Raw genomic sequence first — 12,860 nt, forward strand, 5'->3', positions numbered from 1 at the left:
CTGCACCTGTGGCTTCTCATCCCAGCATATGCAGCTACACCTTACACCTCTTTCCAAAGCTCTAAAAGCATTTCCAACACTAGGTTGCCAGTCTGGCTAGTGTTATAGAGTAAGGGGAAGACCATTCTCAAGGGAAGCAACCAAATCTTCAACCCCACCCCCGCCCCCCAAGAAGAATTCTGAGATTTTTATCTTTCCCAGAAACCACTGAAAATATTGTCCACGAAGAAGGATGCACTTAAGTCTCCTCCTTGACTCCAGAGGAAAGGAATTCTCAGAGTTATTATTATTAACACTCACACGTTAATTTCTAGGGGTTCTCTCTCTTTCAAACAGCACAGATCATGAACTCATGGTGCTAGACCGTAAGTTTTAAATCCCTCCTGTTTACGGGGCGATTTAGATGGTGAGGTGGGCGCGTCGGGCAGTGGAGAGTTTCCTTGGCAACCGAGACCAAGCTCACGCCCACATCGACAGGAAGCTATGTTTCTCTGCCCAGGTGTATGTCCAAAACATATGTGAACCTGTTGCGTCGCTCTCCACAGGTGAGTCCTGTCTCTCGGTAATTCTCCTCGAGACCCCGTCCTCTGTCACTGTCCGGGGATGGGGTGGGGGTGGAGAGGCGCGAGGCGGCGGCAGCCGAGGGTGCGTTTCCCGGTATGGAGTGCTTTACCTTGCCTGCTTCCCTCGGTCGTCCGCTCTGCTACGTCGTGGAGTTGGGGACCCCGTCCGATCCTCCCCAGAATGCCGCCAGGACCCAGCCCCGCCGGTCGGGGATCGGGGATCTTGGCCGAGACCCGAAGGGTCGGGCCCGCCGCCCTCTCACGCGGCGCGGTGGCGGCAGCGGGCAGGCGGGCAGGCGGGCGCCCCCGGCCCGGCGGCGGCGGGAGGCGGGGCAAATACCGCCGGGCGGGGACGCCTCCCTGCTGGGATAAAAGCTCAGGGCGGAGCGTCGCGCTCAGCCGCTGCCTCCCCGGAGCCGGCCGTGCGCTCCGGCCCCGCGACCGCCCGCTGTCCGCCCGCGCGGCCCGCGGGCTCCCGGTAAGGACGCGCGGCGGATCGGGGACCCGATGCGACGTGGGGAGAGGGCCTGCGTCGCGTTCAGGGGACCGACGCGAGTCGCCTGCGTCCCCTTGGTCCCCGCTTGGCCTCGGCCCACCGACACCGTCCAGAGCCGCTTTTTCTTCTTGGGAGCCAGGGCACCGGCGCCTCTGCTGCGCCCTCCCAGGGGCCGGGCAGGTGGCATCTCCCCAGTTTCTGCGCAGGGCCAGTTTGTCCCCAGACCAACAGCAGTCAAGACCGAAAGGAAATGTGTTCGCTGTGCGCGGGATTAGAAGGGACTAGGATTGTCTTGGAGTGGAGTGAAACTGGGTCCACAAGAGAAGCTCGCCGATGGGTCTCTGGCTATCATCCCGTTTTTTTCGTAGCCATCGGAGACGCTTTGAGAAGCGATGGAAGGGAGAAACAGGCATAGGGGAGAAAGGTGTGGGTGCGTACACGTGCGTACACGTGTGAATGAGCAGAACTAATGCACTTTGGAGGCGCAGACGCTGGACAGAAACTACCAGCCAGGCCCGGCAAGTTACCCACCGCTGCAGAGCAGACAAGTAGTCTAGTGGAAAAACGACTTTAGGAGCTCCCCCCTCCCTCCTTATTTTATATAGAGTCTTAAAAGCTAGTACCAATCTCAGGGTCAGTCCGTTAAGATCTGGGGTTTGCCCAGACCGCCTGTTGTGGAACTACCTCCTTGCCTGAGTCAGTGGAACAGGAATCACACTCAGCCTTCCTCCTCCTTTCTTTAAAACTAGTCAGAACCACCCAAGGAAGGAGGATCTGGGAGTCTTTGGAAGACCTGAGGGCTTTCTAAGTGGAGATTAGACAGTGAAGATCTGCACATTGCTTTGGGCAAGTCGCGTCCTTGGAACTATAGAAACTGACCTGGAAGGTCAAAGGGGAACAAATGGGAAAAGTGGAGAGGATTAATTGTGAGGGAAGGGAGTGGTGAAGAGCTGGAGATATTTGACACTTCTCTCCTCCTGTTTCTGTTTGTGTATGTTGCTGTGGTTCTGGTCAGTAACTGGATAAAAGAAGACTGGAAATATGTCGGAGTTTTGGTTAATTTCTGCCCCTGGAGATAAGGAAAATTTACAAGCACTAGAGAGGATGAATACAGTAACCTCCAAGTCCAACCTGTCTTATAACACCAAATTCACGATTCCTGACTTCAAGGTAAAATTTCTGGGGAGGAGGAAGGAGGTGATGGGCTAGGGTGGGGTGCATGTCTTCTGGGAAGCCAAGGAGAAAACCACAGGGCAAAGGCATCCTCACTGAGGATACGCCTTGGGGTGAGGAAGGTCGGAGGAGTCAGTGGTCTGTATGGGACTTCACGAAGAGCCCCAAATTAACTCTGGTGCCTATGGACTTAGAGCCACAGGGCAGAATGAGAGAGAAAGAAGAGGGTGGTCTGCAGTGTCTTCAAAAAGTGGAAAGAGTGTGTCTTAGACACTTGGGTCCTCATGAGTTGTTCTTGGATTCTTCCTGTTTTGTCTTCAGCGTCTGAGTAGACTAACAGCATGGCTTGGAGGCTTCACAGATGTGTAGGCTTGGAGAGGTTCAGTCTTGATGGTGCTCTTGAACTGGGAACAGGGCAGGAAATCCAGGGTCCCTCTGGTTCTGATGGAAGGGAAGGAGATTTAGGGGTAACTGGGAAGATAGCAGAAAGATTTGAAAATGAAACAAGCATGAAGGAAGAGCAGGATAAGTACAGTCTTCTTACTTCAAAATGAGTGGTGCTTCCTCGAGGGCGAGAAGCCTAAGGCAGTCTTTCTGCCTTTACGTGTAAATTCATCCTGGGTTCTGGAGCAATGTGCTAATCGCCCAGAGGCTGCTCTTCTAGCAAATGCTATATAATCCTCTTTCAAACCTCAGTTTGCCCCTCTGGCAAAAGAACTGCAGTGTCAGCTGCCATAGTTGATGATGCTACTACATTTGCTAGTGTTTATAAAGCGGTTTGCTGGGGTCCAGGCCCTTCAAGTGCATGGTCTCATATCTACACAATCCCTCATTATAGGCGAGGATGGACTGAGAAAGGAGACCAGGGCTGTAGAGCTGGTAAGTGGCAGCACTGGGATCTGAACCCATATCTTGCTGACCTTTCAAACCTGCCACTGTTTGTCCAGAGTCAGACACTGTGAAGGCTTAGTAAGTTAAAGCATCCACTCTTTGCTTACTGTGTGTGAGGCACTGTGCTAGACTGGAGGGAACAAAGACGAAAAAAGACCTGACTTCTACCCAAAGTTGCTTAAAATCAAGTTGCTTGAAAAGAAACAACTTCACTTACTAGAGCTATTCAGGATTCACACTTTCTTAATTACTTTTCAATGTCTCATTGGTGGTTGATAACATGATAACAAACTTTTCTCCTTCTGATTCTGTGAGTAGACCTTCAAATACAATTTTGGACACTGGAATAATTTCCTCCTATAAGTAATCTGACAAGAAAAGGTCTTTCACGAATGGGAGTGGGAGGAAAAGCTGCCCCCGGCCCCAGCAAGATCATTGTTAATAATAGAAAAAAAGAACAGGGAGGGGTTGGCTGGACTACCTTGGAGAAGAAGGGCTTTCAGACATAGTAACTTCCTTAACTTGCTTTCTGGTACATCTCTTCCTTGACTATGGGGATTAATCCCCTGAAGAGTAGACTGCAATTCTTAGAGGTAAATGAGCTGAGAGCAAACCACAACACATAGTGACTCCTTCCTATGACAGAGAAAATGACAGTTCATCCTGTTGGCCAAAATAATAATAATAGTAATAATAATAATCCAAAATCCACTGGTTTCCCTTGAGAGCTCTTCTCAATTTCCAGTTTGACCACTGATTAAGGACAACTCAGTCAAGATGGAAGTTACAGAATTCCCTGCACTGTTGTTGAAAGGGTGCACACCCCCCCCCCACCCCCACTACAAAGCATCAGTCTCTAACTTCTCTCTCCATCTTTCTAGGTGGGGACCTTAGATTCCCTTGTTGGCCTCTCTGATGAGTTGGGGAAACTGGATACCTTTGCTGAAAGGTAAAATATTTCTTATTTACTACATACAAGTGGGAATTTGACATTGTTGTCAGAGGACACAGTGCTCTTGCTTTGACTGAGCCCACACGCGTCTAAACCCGGTCCTAGAAGTCACAGGAAGAGCCAGAGAAGGTCTGGGTAAGGGGTGCTGGGTGGGCTACAGCAGCACACGGGGTCCTGTGTATAGTTTTGTTATTTGCGGAGGCAGCATTTTTTTAGGGGGCTGCCTTCAAAATGAAGAGGATCATGGCATAAGTTACTGAAACACTTAGAAAAATGGTGCAGTTTTTCACCAAGGCTTTTCAACTTTTTTGTTTGGTTTTTTTTTTTTGTAGTAACATAGGCACATAGTAAAAAATTCAAAGTACTAAAGGAAGGCTCACTGGTGAAAACTGTTATCCTACATCCTATTTCCTCATTTCCCCTCTTCTGAGACAATGTTCTTATTATAATTTTTAGGAGCCTTCCTAGAGATAGCCTGTACATGTACAAAGAAACCTGAAGATATTCTTAAAAATAATTTTATACAAATGAGAGCATACATTCTGCCCCTAATCACATATCTTAGAGATAGATACATGTCAGTCCCTAATCGCATTTTTTAATTTAAAATTTTTAAAAAATTTTTTATCAAAATATTTCCATTTTATTTTTGTGTCATAAATTTCCAATTTTAACAACTTTGATCATTAGCTAATATAGTAATACAAAAAATGAGGGAGAAAAAGATGTTAGTATTAATTTTCATAAAGTGCAGATTTAATTTTCAGTCGTATCCTTCAGTAAACATCATCTCATTTCAAATCCTCCCCGCCCCCACCCAAGGTGGGTATGTTAAAAAATTTTTCCTTAACAAATGTCGAACACCAAGAATAAATGAAAGATCCAAAAAAGGCAAGTTTTTTTTGCCAACGTTTTTATGGGTAAGATTTCTAAGGACAACAGTACTGAGTGAAAAATAACCTTTCATAATTAATATGAACACATGTAATAAAATAACAAGAACATAATTTAGACCCGCCCCATGATTATTTTGCAATTTTTAGGTCTCCAGTTATTAAAAAGATACCTAACTGAACAAGAACGATTACCTTCATATGTGGCCAAATTATTTTTACTAAAGTTATTTGGCCCTTACAAGAAGTTAATTTTCACACCCCCTCACCAATTATATAAAGTTACTGTATCAATACAGACATTTACATTCAAAACAGGCTTCTTATTTTATTCTACCACATAAGGACTGGCATCTTTTTCAAAACAATACTGCTAGCAGTAGGGTTAATTAAGGAGTGGCTTAAGTTCCTAATTGCATTTTTTTTTTGAACTGGCTGCGTTATCCTGAATAAATGGCATCTAATTTATTTGTAACTTCCTATTGATGGGCATTTAAGTTTTCCAGCCTTTTGCTTTTATAAGCAATGCTGTAATGACGGTCTGTTTTCCTAGTTTATAGGAGTAGGATAATTAAAAGTTGAAATGCTGTGTCAAGGAGTGTTTGCATTAAACGTTTACAGATATGTCCACATTACCCTCTGAGACGTTATTTCTATGCACACTCACCAAAAGTGTATGAGGATATTTTAGAGTCTTAAAATTATTTACTTGGAAAAATTATTACAAATCTGGTACATAATTATAAAATATATTTACAGATCATAGAAAAGCACAAAAAGGAAAGTGTAAATCACTCATAAACATACCGTCTGGAGATAATCACTGTTTTGTTATATTTGCAGTGTATACCTCCAATTTTTATCTAAATATCAGTATTATTTGTGCATACATATACTAATAAAGGTGACATCCTGTTATGCATATTTGGTAGCTTGCTTTTCCCTCCATATTGTGTTCTTTTGATCTCACTATGAACTTGTCCACTTGTCCACTGTATTTGCCATAATTTATCTTTTAGGTAGGTTTTAAGTAATAATAATTCCTCATTTTGGTGAAGATGAAACTCTGTCGTTGAACAAGTGTCTTCACTTGGTTTTAAGAAAAATGCAGATGGGACAGATGAGGAAAGAGTCTTCAAGGGCCAGGTCATACACCGACTGATCTGCATGACCAGAGAGACTGGGGTTTGACTGCTTGAGCCTCTATGGAGGGTTTCAGATTTTCAAGGCCTTTAGACACACGCATTTTACTTTCTCAGTGAAATGATGATTACTGCCTTTTCTGATGCATTTTCATGGAAAATGTGTAATTAGGAGTTCCAGTGATCCTACATCGCTGTTTCTTATCTGCATCTTGGTGCCACAGGCTAGAAATTACATTTTCTGTTTCCCAGGTTGCTGTTCCGCCACCCATCACTTAAGAATAGAAAGAATCCTTTGTTAGTAACCTTTTGCTATATGTGGGATGTTGGACTAACCGTATAAAGGCAGCCCTAATCACCAACCAGTTCTCAGCTCACAGTCTTTGAGAAAGAAAACTCAACTTTGGCTTTGTCATCTGTAAAATGGGATAATAGTGATAATTTCTGTGCTTTCAGGGAAGAATGAAGGAGAATCATGTTGAATCAAGAATGATCAAATCCCAGGACATGTTCTAGGAAAAACTAGCATCTAAGAAAAAGTGGCTTGATCCCTAAATATCAGCTCCATTCTTAGGCTGCTCTGTCCCGTGGGAAGGTGGGTCTGACAGATACCACAGAGGCCAGCCCACTGCCCTAGGCTGGTGATTGCTTTGTTTTCTTGGCAGTCCTGACAAACCACAGCACGAGACTGTACAGTGAGGTACGGCAGTATTGGCTTAGGGAGTGTGAATTGTTCAAAAAGAAAAAAAAGTGTGAATTGTTCTCAGCCCCGCTGCAGAAATGACAGCTGGTCAGCATTTTTATCTTTCTAGACCTTTCTTTGCTACCAATTTTCTTCCCTAGTACAAGTCCTTCTTCTCTTTTTTGTGCGCCAAAGCCCCCTCTAGCTCTAAAATTCTGTGACCCTGGATTATTGTTACCTCCACTTTCCTTTTTTGTTTGTTTGTTTGTTTTTTTCAGTAAACGTTAGTGTTTTGTTCTGTACCTATTGGTTGCACAAGTTGCCTGTGTTTAAAAAATAATATGAAAACGTGCAAGCAAGTCGAGTTAAGGTTATAATTGTGAAACAGGACCTAGTATGGATTAAAGAGTTTTTTCAAAAACAGGGCGAGGTGTGGTAAGAATGAAAATTACTGTGTGTTGTTTTATTTTTTCCTTGTGGGTGTATAGTCTCAAGAGCCTCCCTATCTGGGGGGAAAGGAAAAGTGCTGTGGTCTGAACATCCCAAAATTCTTATTGCCAGCATTTATCTAGCCCAGGGGTCAAATCACTTTTGTTTAGAGGTTAATACTGGAGCTTAGGGTAAAATAATGGGATATACTAATAAAATATGGAGATCAGCTTCCATTAAAAGTAAGCAAGTGTTATTAGATAAATAAATGCTAGCTGGGTATGTAACCTGGGCAGCATAAACCTGTCAGCACTGCTTCTGGGCAGGAGAACAGAGAAGGGACAGGAGTTTTCAAGGTGTATTGTTTCCACATCCTTTTATTATTTATTTGCTTAGGGCACCAGCGTGTTTTTCCATGAAGCTGAAAGGCAGCTTTTGCTTCCCGGAGACTTGCTTTTCTTTTTGATTTATTCCTTCTTCCTGTCTTTGGTAATTTACTCTGTATTTACACTGTAATTCACGAACATTTGAGAAAACAAATCACTTTATCTTTGGAAGACCCTCCCTGCCTCTTTTTTTTTTTTTCAGTGTTTGAGTCCTGCACGGTTATCTTAGACTGGCTCACGGTGCTGGTTGAAACATTGCGTTTCACTGGCACTTGGGCCTTCAGAGACGTCTCAAGGGTTTCTACGGAACTTTGGTGACTGTCCCCTGCCCCGGAGTGCATTACCTGGCTTGTGGAATAGCTGGTGGCTTTTCCTCATCCACGTGGCTCTGTGAAGTTGACTGAGGGTTGGCTGATCAAAGGTTGCACGTCTGAGTGTGAATGTCTGCTTAGTGATGCAGATCTTAGGGAGTTGGTTCTTCTGAGGGCATGCTAAAGAGATGCAAATTATAATATTTAAAAATTATCTAAGCTTCTTTTCTCTGTGACTGCAAGGCTATCAGGTTGAGATTATCTGTATGACACAGCTTGGAGCCTTGTACAAATATCAATTGAATGCTTGCTTATGCTGTGAGCTTTCTAGACTCCTCCGAGCTACTTAGTAGGCCTACTGTGTGTGTTCTCTGACCTCCTGCTCTCTGAAATGACTGTTTCAAGGCTTCCCCAAACCCTGCTCTCCCCTATTATCACCTGATCATCCGGTTTAGCTTCCCCAGACTCTCCTCACAGCCTCCCTGCCTTCAGATCTGCCGACTGGCCCTCTTCTCCTACAACCAAATGCACCCCCTCCTTCATGGCGCCCTCCATGGTGGCCTTGTGCTTTTCTTGTGGCATCATCTGATGACTGCCTTCCCAGCTAGACTGTCAGCTCCAGAAGACCAGCTAAATGAATGAAGGGAAGAAAGCATCCTGGAACTTTCGAGCTGAACAGGACCTTAGAGATCTAATCTAACTCCTTCATGTTCCAGGTGAAGAAACATGCCCAGACAGAAGCTCCTAGAAAGAGCTGGGTGGGCTGAGGGTAGCAGAGGGGAAACAGACCCTTGATCCAGATTCACCAAGTCGCCCATTAATGCTCTGTCTGTGCCCACCCTGCCTCCAAGGGGTTCCCACCAGCCCCAACAGGACTTGGGGTCCTGGGCTTTATATGAACTGACCAGAAAAGGGCCTTTTCCTCTTCCCACCATCCCAGCTCCACCACCACCCAGGTATTTTTTATGATGTTTAATAGTATTTTTTAATACAGACATTTAAATATGTCTTACTTATGCCTTATTCATTGTTCAGATCACTAGTGTCAACATTTTAAAAAAGTAATATATTTACACATTTAAAAAAATCAAGTAGTATAAAAACGTACAAAAAAAAAATCGAAAGTTCCATCTTCACCCCAGTTGCTCTCTCCATAGGTAACCAGTATTAGAGTTTTCTGTGGTTCCTTCCCTGGTGAAACAAAACAAAATGAAAAATAAACACACACACATACACACTCTTACATTCATGATCCAGTCCCAATATTGATAAATCTATTGAGTACAAACAGATTTGCAAATATGCTATTGATAATTCACTTGGGATTACACTAAAATTAGTGGAGATTAACGTTCTTAAAAAATTCAGTGTTTCCATGAGCAGAGTTCATCTTTCAATTGACTTAATTCTTTTTCTTTGTTCCCCTGGAAAAGCTTTAATGTTTAATTCAAAAGGTCCTGCATAATATCTTATTTTTTCCCCAAGTGTTACAGTTTTTATTTGTTGCTATTGTAAATGAGATTTTTTCTCTAAATAGTTATTGTTTGTTAATAGAGATTTTCATGCATTGACTCCATGACCTGCTAACTTGTGAAATTCCTTATTGTTTCTAATGATTTTTCAGTTTAATCTGTAAGGTTTTTAGCCATGTGATCATATTGTCTGTAAACGATAATTTTCCCCTCCCGTTCTCTCATTTCTTTCTCTTGCTTAATTGCAGAGGCTAGTATTCCAGAAAAATGTTTAATTTGTCAGTGATGGTAGTGGACATCTTATTCTTGTTTCTGCCTTTAATTGGGATAATTTTAGTGTTTTACCATTAAATATTATTGAGCTCTTGTTTTGAAATATATTATTATGCTAAGGAGGTATCTGTTTCTGTTTTACTAAAAGTCTATCAGGAATAAGTATTGTAATCTTTTTCAAATTCATTTTGTGGCATGTAACAAGTTGGTTGTTTCTTTCTTTGATATTAATATGGCATATTTATTAATAGATATCATAATTATTGAATCATCCTTGCATTCTAAGGAGGAAACCCTACCTGGAATGTTGAACTCTGTTTGCTAACATTGTAAGATTTTGCATCAGTTTGCATGAATAGCAATAATACTAACATCATACCATTATTATCACATAATGATAGGTAACATTTATTGAATGCCTACTCCGTGACAGCCCTGAGATGTGCAGTGACTGATGAAGGTTAGCTAAGATTAGAGAGTCTGGCTCCAGAGTCCTCATTCTTAACCACAATATTAAGATTGGTCTATTGTGTGACCGCACAGAATTAGAAAGCTGTGTTAGTGTAAGAAAGGTGATGGCTTTGTAAGAAGAATTTGGAAGCGTTCCTTCTGTCTTGATTCTCTCTACACTGTTTAAAATGACATCAATTAACCACATGGGACTTTTGAGCACTTGAGATGTGGCTGGTTTGAATTGAGATGTGGAAAGTATGTAACACCCATCAGATTTCGATGCCTTAGTACAAAAGAGAGAACGTAAAATATCTCCGTACATTTTTAATGTTGGTCACCTGTTAAAATAATAATATTTTGGATACTGGGTAACATAAAATTTATTATTAAAATTAATTTAGTTGTTTTTACTTTTTTAAGCGTGGCTACTAGAAATGTTTAACTGACATGTGTGGCTTGATTTTGTTTCCACGGGACAGCACTGGGCTGAGCTCCAGACAGAGCTCAAACATGCACACGAATCCCCTGAGGATCTTGATAAAATGCAGCGTCTGACTCAGTGGGCCTGGGCTAAGCCTGGGGTTCAGCATTTCTTCCAAGCTCCCCTGTGATCCTGGTGCTGCTGATCTGCTGACCATACTTGGTATAGAATGGCCGAACACTTCACATCAGGGGCTCTCAAGGTGGAGTGTTTGTCAGAATCATCTGGAAGGTTTGTTAAAACCTAGAATAAGTTCCCAGGTGATGCTCATGATGTTGCTCCTGGCACCACGACTGAGAACAGCTGCTTTTACGTGGTACCATTACCTATGTACCAATGGTAAAATTACCATTACCACGATTGGCTTCTGGAAGGTTTAAAATGTGTCGTTGTGACCACTGGGGCCTGCTATGTTTTCAAGAATAGCTCCAGTCACAAAATTTTCCAGGATTATTGGTCTCTTAGCTTTCTCTTTGTGGGAAGAGGTGTCTGGATTTTGGTAAATTTCACTTTCCTAGAGAATAATTCATTTCATCAACTTTTCCAAGATATTTTTACCACATAGTCTACTAATGTATATTTTTGTGAGTTTCTCTACTTATTTCTCATTTTTTTGGTATTTCATTTTCTTTGATTAGGCTACCCAGTGGTTTACCTATTTCACTTATTAAGAGAAGCAACTTTTTTTGGTCAATTTCTTAAAATCAATTTTTATCACTTTTCTGATTTCTAATTTTACATTTATCCTAATTTCCTTCCTCTGGCTTTGTGTGGATTTATTTCCTTGCTCTTTTATGTGAAACATACTGAGTTACATGCTGAATTCATTTATGTTCTTTTTTGTTTCATTCTGTAACATTTAAGGCAATGAATTTTTCTCGAGGTATTTTGTAACTTTTGACGTGTGGGATTTTCATCATTGTTTTTTTCCAGATGTTCTACGAGTTTTTTTGAATGCTTTTTAAAATTTCTGGACTGTTGAGGTTTTTTTGTTGTTTCCGTTTTTGTTTTTCATCTCTAATTCTATTGCTTTGGTTTTTTTTTCATATTTTATTTTATTTTTTATTATTGGTTTGTTGTTGGAGAATGAAGTAAGTGCTCTTTCTACCTTCTGGAATTTGAAGGTTCCTTTGCTGCCTTTTCTACGTGTTGCATGGATGCCTAGGGTGGCTGGTTTCTCTTCTTCTCATTGTATAGAGTTGATGTCTCCTGGAGCCACAGTGTCAGTGATTTTCATATCTGCTGTATCCAAGTTCCTACACTTGTTGAACTTTGCTGCTCTCCCTGCTGGATCATAAAGGTCTGTGCCAGTTTTACCCCACTGAGGGCTGCCCTTTGATGCTCTCCGTTGCTTCTGTTATATTGTTCCCTGTCTTGAGTCCACACCACCTGCTGGTTATCACTTCCCTCTTTCACTTAGTGCCGTTCATTGATCACCCGTTGTGTGCCAGGCGCTGCCTTAGGCACCTTCCGTGTCTCTGTGTCCTCGTGGGATCTTCACCACAGCCCTGTGAACTGGGTGACGATCGCCACGTTCTAGATGAGAACATTGATGCTGACCGAGTTAAGTCGCTGTGCATGGTCACGTAGCTAATGAGTGTCAGGCCTTCTAGCTTCTCCCCTGCCTGCCCTGCCTTCATCTCTTCCTTCAGGCCCTGCTGGGATAGTTTCTGCTTTGCTTAGTTGACCCAATACCGATGCCCGCACCCCCAACCCCCGCCCTCCCCTACCCAACCCCTTACCTCCCCCTCTCCCCGACTCCCAGCAGCTTTCACCAAACCAAAATCCAGCCAGAATCTAGCCAGCGGGGAATGAGGAATGTTGCTTTCTGTGCAGGATGCCCTGGGTAAGGGCCAGCCTGAGACAACATGGTGAAATTCACCAAATGACTGCTTGGAGGTTGAATTTCAGATCAGGCACTCCGATTTTAGACCTGGGCCAGCTCCTGGGAGCCACCACCCTGCTATTCTCTCAGCCTCAGCCCAGGCACGTCCACTCAGCACCCTGCACAGCTTCATAGATGGAGCCACTTAGGCTTATTCTCAGGAGCTTAAGAGACAGCTTTCAATGGTTCTTTTTTGGCATTGGCTTTACTTCCTAGGTTCATATTCTCAACGAACAGCTTACACATATCCATTCACCTCTGAAGTGGTCTTTCCCATCTCATCAAAGGCTCCCTTTGAGCTCAAGCACTCGGTGCTCAAGCAGTCTGGGCACCTTCTTCCTGACTGTCCACTTGAGACTCCAGCGACGACAGAGCCCT

At 43.1% G+C, this 12,860-nt stretch overlaps 1 protein-coding gene across 5 annotated transcripts in view; it reads left to right on the top strand.

Annotated features, from left to right (window-relative positions):
• Positions 1–414: 414 nt before the first annotated feature.
• ATP6V1C2 (ATPase H+ transporting V1 subunit C2) overlaps positions 415–12,860 on the top strand; it is a 50,466-nt gene continuing 38,020 nt past the window's right edge. For 3 of the 5 annotated variants that reach the window (XM_032497026.1, XM_032497029.1, XM_032497028.1), the window contains exons 1-3: positions 971–1,041; positions 2,075–2,229; positions 4,005–4,072. In XM_032497026.1, coding sequence (XP_032352917.1) covers positions 2,101–2,229; positions 4,005–4,072 — 197 coding nt within the window. In that variant the 5' untranslated portion in view covers positions 971–1,041; positions 2,075–2,100. Of the gene's footprint in view, positions 546–960; positions 1,042–2,074; positions 2,230–4,004; positions 4,073–12,860 lie in introns of those variants that run through there. The other 2 variants (XM_032497027.1, XM_032497030.1) reach the window with 2 other exon arrangements.

This window comes from Camelus ferus, chromosome 15, assembly GCF_009834535.1.
Source record: "Camelus ferus isolate YT-003-E chromosome 15, BCGSAC_Cfer_1.0, whole genome shotgun sequence".
NCBI classification, from domain to species: domain Eukaryota; kingdom Metazoa; phylum Chordata; class Mammalia; order Artiodactyla; family Camelidae; genus Camelus; species Camelus ferus.